This window comes from Ascidia mentula, chromosome 1 (genome assembly GCF_947561715.1).
Source record: "Ascidia mentula chromosome 1, kaAscMent1.1, whole genome shotgun sequence".
NCBI lineage: Eukaryota > Metazoa > Chordata > Ascidiacea > Phlebobranchia > Ascidiidae > Ascidia > Ascidia mentula.
Genome location: NC_138566.1, coordinates 22586027 through 22600399, shown reverse-complemented (window position 1 = coordinate 22600399; position 14373 = coordinate 22586027). Strand labels below are relative to the sequence as shown.

At 37.3% G+C, this 14373-nt stretch overlaps 1 protein-coding gene and 1 pseudogene across 6 annotated transcripts; both read right to left on the bottom strand.

Annotated features, from left to right (window-relative positions):
- Positions 1-5647: 5647 nt before the first annotated feature.
- Positions 5648-7480, bottom strand: LOC145900141 (macrophage mannose receptor 1-like). Of its 5 annotated transcripts, none has more exons than XM_082988838.1 (4): positions 7204-7480; positions 6866-7129; positions 6422-6502; positions 5648-6109 (listed from the first exon to the last, which is right to left on the bottom strand). In XM_082988838.1, exons 1-4 carry the CDS (start codon positions 7421-7423, stop codon positions 5898-5900), a joined length of 777 nt encoding a protein of 258 aa, XP_082844964.1. In that variant the 5' UTR covers positions 7424-7480; the 3' UTR covers positions 5648-5897. The 5 variants fall into 5 exon arrangements, with proteins under 5 accessions (XP_082844964.1, XP_082844965.1, XP_082844968.1 ...); XM_082988839.1 differs by having other exon boundaries at positions 5648-6106; XM_082988842.1 differs by having other exon boundaries at positions 6959-7129.
- Positions 7481-9489: 2009 nt separating this feature from the next.
- On the bottom strand, positions 9490-12140 carry LOC145900066 (uncharacterized; annotated as a pseudogene). The gene is made up of 9 exons (XR_014402508.1): positions 12044-12140; positions 11705-11896; positions 11494-11653; positions 11215-11305; positions 10964-11158; positions 10651-10812; positions 10089-10254; positions 9905-10005; positions 9490-9834 (listed from the first exon to the last, which is right to left on the bottom strand). The product of XR_014402508.1 is annotated as an uncharacterized LOC145900066 (transcript).
- Between the last annotated feature and the right edge of the window lie 2233 nt (positions 12141-14373).

The following is a 14373-nucleotide window of genomic DNA, read 5'->3' as shown; positions in this document are numbered from 1 at the left end:
TTCGATGTAATACTTGTAACCTTGAAACTCATGCCAGGTTTGGGCTTTTCCATGACAAATTAAACAAGCACCTAGAACCACAATCATGTATATTTCCATTGTCATGACTGACACAACAATATCAGAACCAACAGTACACAACCATTCTATTTCACTTTCCAACAATTTCTTCACCACGTCACCACCACACGTATAGGATTTCAACCCACATAGTCTCCTACGTGCAGCAAAACACTGAAGGAATATTTTTTCGTACTGATGCAATTTCTTGCTTCACAAACATATGCAGAATGATATTTTCTTTTACTGCATTAAAACCATACTCTGATTTTTCTTTTTCTTTTACATAATTGCATGAAAACATTTGATCCAACCGCGCAGAATAAAAAAAATATTGATTTTTATTTCCCTTTTTTTATTCTGTGATTTACAACAACGCACAAACGATGTTAACAAATTACACCCCGAGATGGAAAATGTAATTAAACGAAATATTTGCGTATTTACCATTTGTACTCAGAAAACGGTTCATATATGAAAATAAGGCAACGCTGCGAATTCATTAAACACGAACTGCACTCAAAACGGTATAGTTAACCTTCGTGCTTTTAGCACTTTTTACTTTAGCGACGAAGTTAGTCAGCGACAAAAAAATAGTGCATGAATACAGTATGCAATAAAGGGTCGCATGGGCGAAGACCCGACATCAAGCTTCCGACACCATGTTGGCAGCAGGTCCCGACACCGCATGGTCTTGGAGGAAAGTTCGGTCTGAGACCAAAACAGAGATCTGGGACCGAACAACGTGATCTGTGTCATCACATTGCGATCTGTTAGACCGAGAACCAAGATCTGTGATATCGAAAACCATGATCTAGGAGAGATCACATTATGATCTGTTTATTTGTGGAAAGAGTCGCAAATATATAGGGCGATATCAAAGACGAGAGAGAAACAAAGAGATAATTGCTGCGATTACGCGACAAAAAAGACTTAGAAGAAGTAGCGCTAGTTGAAAGACGTAACGCAAGTAAGATAACTAGCGAAGGCGCCAGCAAGACGGGTGTAAATGTAAAAGAGTTGAAAGACCAAGTTTAAAACAAGATATCAATAAATATTCGAATTACGACCAGCCAAAATCCCTACAGCATCAATCAAATACATTGTGGCATTTTTACTATTTATGTTGTTGTGCCGAAGCGTATTGACGTGCGTTTTTCATTTCGCTCTTTAGAGTCCTGCGCGCATTTGGCGTGTTGCCGACATTTTCATCACGCGCTAAATGGCCTCAACCGCCTTATCATATGGGGTGACAACTCGGGGTCCTGGCGATTTTGAGCATTCGAGCACATCAGCTTCCCATTCCAAAAAGTACACTGGAACACATCGTCAAGTAATCGTAGGTTTCAACCCACATGGTGTGTATCCTATTTGAATGTTGTGACTACATTTCCCAGTGCATACGCAGAAGCCCATCTCTAAGCAGCTGAAGAGTAAGCGTTAAATCCACTAGGCTTTCATATCCTTGGTATGAATGCTTGGACGCCTCCGTAAACAAGCTATGCCGAACATATGTTGTAACGCAGGCCAATATCAACTTTACTGTGCATTTAACCAGCATGACTTCCTACATTTACGTTTTACTCAAAATGCTTGATAAAATTGCATTTGGTGACGAATATTGCATTCAACCACAATCTACAACAAAATTTCACGGGTTCTAGATATATTTTAACAGCGAAGGACCACTAGGCTATTATTTGTTGTAGGCTTGTAGGCTATTATTCGTTGTAGGCTATTATTCGGTAAACATTTCAAGCTACACATATACATATGCGACTAAGCTATACGTTAGATTATGATGACATCTGTTGTCTATTTGGATTACGTAGTTCCAAAAACAAAGACATATTTGGATAAGATACCTTTTAGCGTAATTGCATGTAATAACGCGTTATATTACAAGCCCATGGCATCCAACATAGATTTGCAAATAAATTTTTATGATTTATTATTTGCGGAGATTATTCAACGTAATGAAAACATACGACCAACGAAATAATCATTATGTAAGTTCTCATAAACACATGTAAAACTTTTGTCAAGGACTTTTGTCATGGTCATTAAAAAAAGTTTAGTATTGGTCATTACATGATTTAGACAGAAAACTCAGTGTAAGCTTCATGTGCATTGGATGTGTTTCCTTTTGCGTTAACGTAAGATGGTCGTATCAGCACGGAAGTACCAGCAGTACCTGAAAAGGTGATTATTAGTCATGCAAACTGAAATATGCAGCATAAGAATGAGAAAATTCGTTTGTTGCATTCAGTGGAATTCTAAAATTGTCGTTTGTGAATTTACTTTGCATTCCAAACTTGTACAGAGCGATGTAATCTCGATCTATCCAAAATCGTACCTAGTATTTCCTCGTATGCCGGTTGATGTTAAGGCTGTGGTGGGTTAACAATTTTGCTGTGGTGGATTAACAATTTTATAGTTAGCAGGAGACGCTTGTTGTCGAACAGTTTCGTTTTGTGTGTATGTAGTTGGTTCTCTCCTGAATGTATTTCAGATGACTAAAGTGACTGCGATAGAGGGTCTAAGGTTACCGTTTATCTTTACGCAGTCTCCAGATAACAACAGAACACATCATGTTTGTCAGTAACAATATCACAACGGCAGATATCAGTACAATGCGATCAGCTGTGGAAAAAAAAACACTAGTTGTTTTTTATGTTGAGGTTGTGATACATTGATATACTTCTTAGGCCTATATTGTTTGAGGTCTACTTAATATTACATTTGTTCCCCTAAATCATTTTATAGATGTGCTAAAAAAAACTACACAACGCAGATCAACATTTGAAAATTTGTTCACATTACCTTTTCTACTATAGTATTATATATATATTACTTACTCCCAAGAAAATTGTTCAATGTTTCAATATGTTCTGTGGGAAGTAACGATCCACTGGCTGTCGATTCTAAACAGAATAGAACATGCTAGTATGATTCTGGCAACTATATTGTCGCAGCTGTTTGTGGTACGTTTGCATTGCAGCGATACTTACCATACGAAAATCGGTTGGTTACTACTCTTTCTGCAGCTTGTGTTGCATGCGAAATTGGTGTGGTTGTTGTCTTTTGTGTTGATGTTGGCGAAATTGATGCAGTTGTTGTCATTTGTGTTGTTGCTGGTGAAATTGATGCAGTTGTTGTCTTTTGTGTTGTTACTGGTGAAATTAGTAAAGTTGTTGCCTTTGTAGGGCGTTATTGGAGTAGTTACTTTTTGAAAAACTGATGCATTGATACAGTTTTTATGAAACAATAATTTACCTCAAAACATTAAAGAGCCAGCATGAAATGAACGTAAATATATAGATACGGTGAGTATAAGTTGGTTTCAGAAAAGCTTCTTTAAACGAGCTGACTTGCTGGTAAACATTAAGGTATTCAAAATGTTGAAAATATTTTCCGGTCGCTAGCAAAAGCACTTGTTGAAGAAACAATCACTAAGCACCAAAACGTTTGTCTGTGCGCAAGAATGCATAAGAGCTTGTGTCCAATGAGTTCGGGACATTTTCATTCGGATTTAAGTGACGTGACATGGGTGTCGGCGGGAACCTTTCAACAGTAAAGTCGACGAGGGACGGTTCGGTGGGTGTTTAACCATAAAATCGCCAGACACAGCCAACGGTGAACCGTAAACGAGCTCAGCTGACTATGTCCCGAGATCTTCTTTTGGAGCGGTGCGTATTCTAAGCTAGCCCAGGGAAGCGCGTCCATCCAATTGCTGTCGGTGAGCCGAGCCATAAGGGCACTCTTCAAGTGGCGATGTAAACGTTCGACCAGACCATTTGACGGGACGTGATATGCCATCGCGCGATGAAAATTGACACCAAAAAACCTATTGAAAGATGTCCAAAAATCAGACGTGAATTGTGGACCACGGTCTGAGGAGATGTCCAGAGGTACACCAAAACGCGACACCCAGTGGTAAAAAAGACCCTGACACACGTTGACGTGTTAGCAACAGAAAGGGGAACAGCTTCCGGCCACGTCGTCATACGGTCGACCATTGTAAACAAATAAGTATTGCCCTGTGAAGACGGGAGTGGACCGACTATGTCCACATTAACATGAGCAAAACGAGCCCGTGGGGGCGGGTAGTTTTCGAGCGGCGAACGTACATGTTGTTGGATTTTATATTTTTAACATTGCATGTAGTTGCGTGCCCATAATCCAACCTGTTGTTTCATCCCATGCCACACGAATTTGCAAGGAACTAGCTGGCGGGTGGCTCGAATGGATGGGTGTGACAAGCCATGCACAATGTCGAAAATTTTTCGCTGCCGTGGAACGTTTTAGCGACATCACAGAGTATGGTGACCTGTATGTCTTGCAACATGAGATTGGTCACAGCCGTGCGGTAATGCTTTAACAATGTGTTTCGATTTCCAACACAACCTTTCATCTCTGTACAACACATGTAGCTTTTCAACCCACATGGTGTGAAAATAAACACCACAATGTTGTGGTAGCGATTCGGTGGATATGCAACATTGTGTAGCGCGGGAACAGACACTTTTCAATTTACGTAAGTAATATTTTACTTCGAAATTCGTGAAACACGAGCGACAAAGTTATTTAATATAAAAGATGATTTATGCGACGATTTGAGCAGGACTTAAAAATTTTCTGTTAAAGTAAAAACCTTTTTGATGAACGAATGGGTGCTATTTACTCAATTTAGAACCAAAATGAAACGCCTCTACACAATTTCTGAGAAACGAAAGGAACACAGTCACACCAACGGACTGACCAGTCGCAAATAACTGCCTCATTTTTAAATCCTTCACAGGTGCAACCACACCAACAGTACAAGATATTGAGGATTAGGTTGATCCCACATATTTGCTTTGCAACAAATCAAAACATTTGCTTTGTGTACCCTGGCATCGCACGTTAATGTTGGAGTCGATGCGTTGGAACTCCTTCAGCAATTGTTGGTCTCTCGAGAAAGACGGGAAAACCCAAAAATATTTCTCACTAATTTTACAACGTTATTATTTTACGAAAGTACGCCAATCCTGTGTTTTTAGTTGAGGAATTGTATGTTATTGAGCATTCACCTAATTTCCACACAAGCATTTCTTGCTCCTCTTTGAGCTTTAACATGACTTCATTGTATTCAATGTAATACTCTTAACCTTGAACCAATCAAATAATTAAACTCCATATCCTAAACATTTTTACCTTTGTGATAATCTTCATCAAATGATCCAACTTTTGACGCTTCACTTTACAAGCATACGCAGGTTTACAACCCACATTATTCCTGATCATGTACATAATATTTTTTGAGTACATTGACAACAACAGAAATTACGCCACGCAAACTTACGTCAAGGGCAAAAATATAAGAAAGGTGTATGATAAAAAAGCCTTGCGATCGTAATGCTGCCACTGTTAGGTAACGTATAAACAATACCGCTTGTTTTCCTGTGCACTGTTGTATGTACGCGTAGGTGAGCCTCTCGACTGACAAGTATATTTGGCAATCTTCCTAATGCCTGAGACACCAAATCATTTATGTCAATTTTCCACTTGCTTGTTGTAAAGAATATAAACATGAAACGTGTATAAAGTGTATTTAACCACCATTTTCTACAAAACACAATCACTCCCACTTTGTTACGTCCGTTGCAAATGACACAGTTTAATAAAGCCAGACGCATGAAAGCATGAAACAAAAGTCACACGACAGCGAAATTTAATTGCGGCTTTCAAATATGAATAGTATACTTCATACAGACTATATAAGTTGGATTAACAAATGAAAGTTTTAGTTGCAAAATGCAAGATTGCACACACAATACACGAAACATGGATGAAACTCAAACTGCATTTGAACCTAAAACCAAATACTTATTCTTAAAACACAAACGATTAGTGTTATCTATTGTTTTAGTGTTATAAAGATGTTTTTGTTTCCTTATCAAAACACAAGTTGTGATGTTTGAGATTAACAAGATCACAACAACACACGTTAAGATTATGGAGACCGTTGAGTTGCAGTCAGACGACACCATCGATGACTGCTCTTCTGCTGCACAAAGAACAAAGCTTAAATCTAATGGAGTCTTGAAACATAGATACAGACAGTTAAGAACAAGTTTGGCTAACAACTTTGCAATGTATGCCTTTTTTTGAGTAATGGCTTTTACAGTAAGTAATTCAATGCCAACTTTGCGCTTTAGCGATTTGCAACCCACTTGTAGGAAAACATCACAACTGTAACCGCAACCTGTGTTTCCCCAAGATCTTTACCTCATAATGTTACATGTTTTATCGTCATATTTCATACGACCCTATAGTGGTTGCCTGTGATTTCCGTGATAAAGTACTCAGCACCACCCACCTTTAGTTGATCCAGACTGGAATGTTGTCGCCTGTTCCTGCGTCGTAGTTGCAGGAACTGTTTGCGCTGTTGTTGATATTTCTATTGTACGAAAGGTGTATTTACTTGAATCGTCGGCCTACTGTCATTTATGCTATTGTAGCATTCGTTTGTGCTATAATCTATATATAATTCATTAACAGAGCTCGCGCGTCACTTTTCACCTATTAAACAGGTATGAATAAATACAAGAACTTTCAAAAAAATGTGCATGTAGAAGTAATTTTAGCCCAAACTTGGGATATAATGTTTCATCTTTCGACCCACTGGTTTGAACAAAATGACGTAAACGGCATAAATACTGGAAGTAACGCTAAGAATGTGTAGCTTATTGATCGCCATAACTTCTAAGGCTTATTGATTTTACTGTTTTCACAAAAATAAATACACCCTACTAAGCTATACCTGCGACCTTCCTCTGGCAAATGTATCTTGAAGTGTGATCACAGGAAATATCTTGCCATCTGTATTTTTTATCAAAGTGATTGCCGTAATTACCCATGATCACACAATGTTCATTGGCCCCATTTGGTTCCCCTGTGTCCACATTCCACTGCGTGACGTCAACAATACTTCCGTCCATCCAACGAAATATCTTAGTGTTACCGATTTCTATAGCGCCAATATAGAAGGAATATGGATACTCTGTCAACAAAGTCAGAAAATCATCTATAAGGCAAAGCAAACATATATAATGGTAACATAAACGGTAACAATTAAGTAAAAATAACAAAAAAAATTACCGGTCAGTTTGCGTGTATTGTTCACCAGAAAATTGTGTACTGCATCCGTCTTAACATCAACAATACTAGCGTTCAAATTTTTACATTCAGTAAAAGCTTCTTTAAACGAACTGACTTGCTTGTAAACCATAAGGTATTCGAAATGCAGAAACCTTTTCCAGTCGCTAGCTAAAGCACTTGTTGAAGAAACAATCACCAAGTACCAAAACGCAAGCTGCATCGCAAACAATTCTGCTTTTCCTGTCGCAGTATTAAGAACCAGTGGCACTAAGGCAGTTTCTCCAAAAAAACACTGAGCTTCACAAAGGCCGACGTTGGCTGTAAATCCATCCAGCCGGAAAGTTAACACAGTATAAAGGCGATCAAGCGATGCAAAAATTCTCACACAGGAAAACTGCTGACGCATGAAGGCCAACGACAGCAAAACATTCTGTCGACGTCTCTAACGCCACCTTTGAAAGTTTATTGACGAATGTAAAGTACATGACAACATTCATTTCATAACAACTGCATTTTAGGCGTCTGATGTTACCATGACGTGATAACGAGGAATTATTTCTTGAAATGAAAGTGCCATGAATAAGATGCAAATTGTATTCTCAGTTTTAAAGCTGTTCGGGCTTAGTTGGGAATAGTGGCCCTCTGTAAAAGCATTTAGCATTGTTGCACCACGACCCACACTACGTATGTTAATTTAGTCTAATGTTACAACATAAGGAGGTATGCAAAATATATTGAGCATTTCAGTGTCGTTAATATTTGGTATCTGCATTTTATACTTTCTGGATAGCTTTAGGTCTTATTTCCAGATACGACACCATGGTATCGTCATAAGTGAATAAAACACACCTGTGAATTACGTCATGTATTATGAAACGCATTCTGAATCTAGAGATACGAATGATCTCATCACTTGTCCAGAAAATACTCAGATAGATTTTGCTAGTTTTTCTTTCCTGCAAATATCCATCATAACCCAGCAGTACCGAGCTAAATGAGTTCCTACGCAAATTTCCATCACTAATTTTTTTTAGTTTGCGCAAAGCTAGCATCTTCTTTGATAAACCCAATTCAGTGTAATTATCAAGCATAAAGCTGACACAAAACATACGTTACAGCAGTTTTATTCGGTACCTAAACATATTTGCGATTGTGTTTTGTATAAAAAACAGTTATTGAATACACATTATACAGGTAACTTATTTGTATTCTGTATTGACATTAATAGCTTATTTGGCGGCTTTATGACACTATATAACGTAGAGACAACTCTAAAACAAAAACGACAAAAGAAAACAGTACATGACGTTTGAATAAGAAAAAGAAACTACCCTTATACATTAGAACTGAACTCGTGCGCGGTAGCACAAAGTTAACTAGTATACTAACATGGAAACGATATACGTTGGATTAATAAATGAAAGTGTTAGTAGCAAAAAAGCAAAAGTTGCAGACAGGATACACGAAACAAAGTTCGAACTCAAACTGCATTTGTACCCAAAACTAAATACTTGCTCTTAAAACAGAAAGATTGGTGTTATTCTTCCTTACTAACACAAGCCGTGATGATTGTCATTAACGCGAGCACAACAGCACATATTAAGATGATAGGGACCGCTATTGGGTCAGACGAAGGAGTTGGCACCAAGCTTGATGGCCGTATTTCTTCTGCACAAGAAACAAATACTGTATGACCGTAAGACTTTTTGGTTTGGTTGAATGAAAGTATATTTCCGTGGCAGTACCGCGAAGGACGTGTTGCGTGGAAAGTTTGCTTTTTAATACTTTGGGTTTTTTTAAAGACATATACATGCAATGTAGGTTTAGAGCGGGGCATAATAAAGATAAATGTTATATCCCGGATAGCTGATCATAACATTAAAAACAGTATATGATGAAAAATCAGTAGTTTGAACTTTACTGGATCAGTGAACCAAGCTACACTGTTAGCAAAACTGGGTAACTACTACCCAAAATTATTGGGTACTTTTATGTCTGACAGGGTACATTCGTGGGGATTCCCAATATAAATTTTTAGGTAATTGATACCCAACCCAACTTGGGTAATGTTATTGCTTACCCATTTTCCATTTTTGGGTATCATGGTTTTTCTCCCACATGTTATATTGGGTAATTCTGATTTGTACCTCATTTAATATCCTGGGTACATTCGTGGGGATCCCCAACATTGTTGCGTAGAAACATACTTTACCCAAATAAAATAGGGTTCTCCACTGGTTTTGAACCACACAATAAATATACACAAAAGTGTATTCAAAGGAAAGAAATTACATCAAAAGTGGAAATAAAATTCACTGCAAAACTTCAAACTAGCTTTAATTTCATTGCCAACTCTTTTACAGAATCATTGACATTTGTTGGGATACCTAACCAGTAAGTTTGCAGAAACTGTAGTGCCAAATGTACATGTGGGCAGTACTCATAATTAAACACGTAATAATACGCAAAAAGAGCAGTAAATGCCTCCGATACAGTTTTAACTTGCATTAAGGGTTGTTTCTCACAAAACAGTCGGATTTTTTTGATATCATCTGTGGTGCCCAACACTGCAATGAATGGCTGGTGGCGATCTGAAACTGCCTTAATGAAGTCATCTGTAGTTGTATTTTCCTACAAAACAAAATTGAATACAATGAAAAGTAACTTTTTTATTGTCACAACTAATTTGCTGCCAACTTACCGGACATAGATCAAGCAGGTAGCGCTCAGTACAATGCTCCTTTTTAGTGTTAGATCTAAGGATGTTACACAAAACCCATGAACCAAAAATAATCTGTTGATCTGAAAAGAAATTTTTAGATTAATGTCTGTGTTGGTACTATGATGTCAAATATAATAATAACAGTATTTTTGAACTTCCTCACCAAATGGCATTTGTTCTTCATTGTTTAATGGTAGTTTCTGTAATATCCGCTTCACCTGCATAGATTTGGTCCGTTGTTTGGCGTAATTAATAATGTTCATAAAGATCCTTGACTGCAAATAATTCTCCTTTTCAAAGCGCTGTACCCTTTTAAATTCTTTAACCAACTGAAAGCGAATAAACAAAAGCAATTATAGTGCTGTAGTCCAGTGCTTCCGAACCAGTGGGTCGCATAGCATTTCTGAATGATACAGTTTTCTATCAGATCACAAAATTATTGCATTATCATTATGTAACATTTATGCAACAATGTTTTTTATTCGTTCGGTCATATCTCATTGTGGGTCGCACAATAAAATTTGCATTAAAAGTTGGTCGCGAACTGAAAAAGGTTGGGAAGCACTGCTGTAGTCCATACAAAAAATAATGTATATACTTTTACAAATATGATCACATATATATATATGTATATATATATATATTTATACATAAAAAGTGCACAATACTGATAACTGTCACAAAAATTTAAATAAACAAAATATGTATTTGGGAGAGATAATTACCTCAGTATACATAGACAAAGCCGGCCATTCTTGAAACACACTTTTTGGATTTGGATTTGAATAGAAAAAGTTTCTTCTCATTGCAAATGTCTGATCCATCATATCCGAAATTTTGCGTTGATTCCTTATGTCACATTGCTTTTGAAACTCTTCTTTCAACAACTAGAACAAAAATCATTATAGTCACATAAAACCTTTGAAGCAACCATTTTTTAACCGAGCGTGCGCCCTGCTGTAAAGAGTGATCTATGTAAAGCTGTCACACAATAACTCAAAAGTTTAATTTCGTAAAATCAAAACGTAGCAAACTTGCTTGTTTATTTTGATTCATCAGATCCACATCCAGTTCCTCCACATGCATAATTTTTCGACGTTTTATAATAGATGTTGAAGCTGTCCCGGTTGTGTTGTTTTTAGTTCGTTTAGAAGGGGTAGTGTAATGCTGCAGACGCCTTTGTTGTTTAAGTTGTGTGTTTATCTTTTGGGTTATTTTTCGCAACCAAAATTTCTGAAGCAAATTTTTTTTATATATTTATGTATAGTATATATAAAGTCAAGTGCTACCTTGGCATCTTCTTCGCTAAGTCCAAGGGTTGCCTTTCCAAGTTGTACAAAGGAAGTTATTGCTGATCTCTTTGTTGGTCTGGTAGGGTACCTGAAAACAAGGCTCACGATAATTACAACAGGACTACAAATGTATTGTAAATCAAATATCTTCTAGTTTGCCATAATGGTTGCCCACAAACTTAGGAACACAAATCACGGATTTACTCACAATTCTGAGAATAAAATGACTGACTCATACTGTTATTAACATTGTCATGTTTGAAAAATATCTTCTACCTTTCATATTTTTTCATAACTCATATTAATTCTGATGTGACCTCTCGCTTTCCTTTTTCAGTCAGTATGCCAGTTCGGATCAGTTCTTTGGCATAAAAACCAAAATCGCAAAGTTCAATGGGAAATACTTTTGGAACAGTCTTAGTTAGATTTGGAAGAACTTCCAAATCATGGTTTGAGGTTGAACTCTCTTCACTGGTGACTGTTTCACATATTGAACTGTCCAAACTGCTGCTTGAATTTGAATTTGACATGTGGTCCATGTCAAAGCTATTCGACCTCTCAGAAGTTTTAAGTTCTTGGTAAATTTTTAATAAACTTCCTTTGGGAATGTCTGGAAATATTTTGAACAGCATGTCCAGCTGGTCAACTGCTCCAAAGGCCTTACCATCAATTTTGTTGTCTAAAAATGTGCGAAATAGTACAATTTATCATTAGGATATATTTTTTTCTTTCTGATCAACATTTAACAGCATAGGTTTTAACTTACACATTAATTATAAAATTAACTAGCAAATTTGTTTTGGCTTATTTACACATGTTGTCTCACCATAAAATTGTTGACAGACACTTTCCCTTTCTTTATCATCCTCATCTTTTAACGCCAAGGACACAATAGCTACAACATCGTCAACACTACGGTTCATTATGACTTCCTGACGTTAAAAAACGTGAAAACGCGCACTATTTCCTTCGCAAACAAACACAAAATATCATTTAACTTTCAAACCACGCCGCACCGTGAGCAAAACAAACGCATCCTCTAGACGATTTTTGCCGCGCCGCACTGGGTGTGACGTAACGTTTCGCGCCAATTTCAAAATTTGATTTTTGAAACTCTTCGCGGCGACTTTTTATGCAGTTGAAAAGCTATAAATAATAAATAAAACAACGCAGAAGTGATACTATGCTTTCGCATAGCAAAGCAGGATCGCCCCACTGCGCAGGCCCGTTATATTTGGCGATCACAGCTCTAATATTCTGATCATAAGGTTCACAGGCTTCGCAGCCAAGCTGGATCAGCCACTTTCCCGACAAGTCGGAGCGAGATTTGAAAAATCAAGCTCCCGGTGAGGTTTTAGCTAACGACCCTGGGCTAACCAGGCCCAACGCTCTACCAACTGCGCTACAGGAGCTCAGTGGCTTTATGGGGTAATAAATAAAAAGGTTCACTATTTTTGAGTATAAATCATTGAAATAAACAATAATTTTACGCTTGCGTTACGCTCATCCGAATTTGTAAGAAGGAATTTTTTTTAGACAAACTGTTCTGTTGGATGCAGGAGTCATGGTAAGGCAGTGACAAGTTAAATAACATGAGTTGTGTGAACAGTATTTTGTTCAAGTGCACGTTTTGTGCAAACTATTTTAAAAGTAAAATGGCTTTGAAAAGACATGTGTTTTCTCACCATTGCTACGACAAGTCTTTCAAGCTAATTTGCAACATAGACGGTTGCTCTATACAGCTAAATGACAAAGTTTCATTGCGACATCACATAAAAAGGTGGCACTGCGGGAAGTCTTGGCATATGCCGACTTGTTGGTACAGATACTCGTCCAGAAACAGTTCCTGTGATTTAGAAGAATTGTCCTTGCCAAATGACACACCGAAGGAAGAAGAAATGGATTCAGGTAGTGATTGTAACACTACTTGCAGTGTTGCAACTAGCGAAGATTCTTGTATTGATAAGGACATTGATGTATACAGAAACACAAGGCAAAACTTACACAACAGAAAGCAATTAATGGCTCTCTCACTGACCAAACTGAAGGTTGATTGTAATTTGACTGAGTCGGCTCTGCATTTAGTACAAACTTGGACAGAAGGCCTATTAGAAGAAAGTATTCAAACTTTGATAGGAGGAATCAAGGCTACGGCATCATTGTCTTCCAGTCAAGAGGAAGTATTTCAACTGGCAATGGGATTAGCCAACCCCTTTCATGATATTGTAACTGAATATCAAAGAAGAAAACTTCTTCCCTCGTTGGTTGTAAGTTTGTTTTGCAAACATTGTATTTCTTTAAGCAAAGTGCTTGTTCAGACTCCTACACGACATATATTATTTGAATGTCCAAAAGATGGTTCAAAACAAGGCATGGAGTACCATTCACTTGAGTATATTTCACTAACTGCACTTTTAAAAACCTTGCTGGAAAATTCCAGTCTTTATGATTGGGTAAGTACATCTGCAATATGTGATTATGTATAATTAGTTCAATGACAAACATCATCCTTCCTGAATAATTTAAGATCACTAAATCAGAAGAGGACTTGGATGATGAAGATGTCTACAAAAGCTTTTCGCATGGGGAATATGCAAAATCACATTCTCTTTTTACTGAAGCAGTACCAAATTTACAACTTCTATTTTACTACGATGGGTTTGAGGTTGTCAATCCACTTGGATCCAAAACAGGCACACATAATATGGGTACATAGCCATTTTTGTTTGTTGTATTGTGCAATCAACCCTGCACTCCTTTTTCCAAGGTGCAATCTATTTTTTGATACTCAACACTCACCCCAAACTTGCATCAGCTGTAAATAGAATTTTTCTCAGCACACTTTTTTACAGTAAAGATTTAAAGGACCCTCGAATTGGTTGGGTCAAAATTTTGCAGCCACTTAATCGGGACATACAGCAACTTGAAACAGTAAGTAAAATTTCATTAGTTATAGCGTAATTGCAACTTTAACTGAATTTATGTATTTATTTCCCAGGAGGGTGTTCATTTCAGTTACAATGGTTCAGAGGTAACTGTTCGAGGGACAGTTGCACAAATTGCTTTAGATAATTTAGCTGCTCACTCCATTTTAGGCTTTACTGAGCGATTTTCAGGGTTTAATACATTTGTATCAAGATACTGTACATGTACTGG

Excerpts from the sequence above, each read along its gene's own strand:
- LOC145900141 (XM_082988838.1), bottom strand. The coding sequence starts at position 7,423 with ATGCAGCTTGCGTTTTGGTACTTGGTGATTGTTTCTTCAACAAGTGCT. Across the intron at positions 6,503-6,865 it reads TTGCCAGAGGAAGGTCGCAG|AAATATCAACAACAGCGCAA; the intron begins GTATAGCTTAGT and ends TTCGTACAATAG. Across the intron at positions 6,110-6,421 it reads CCAGTCTGGATCAACTAAAG|CAGAAGAGCAGTCATCGATG; the intron begins GTGGGTGGTGCT and ends TTCTTTGTGCAG.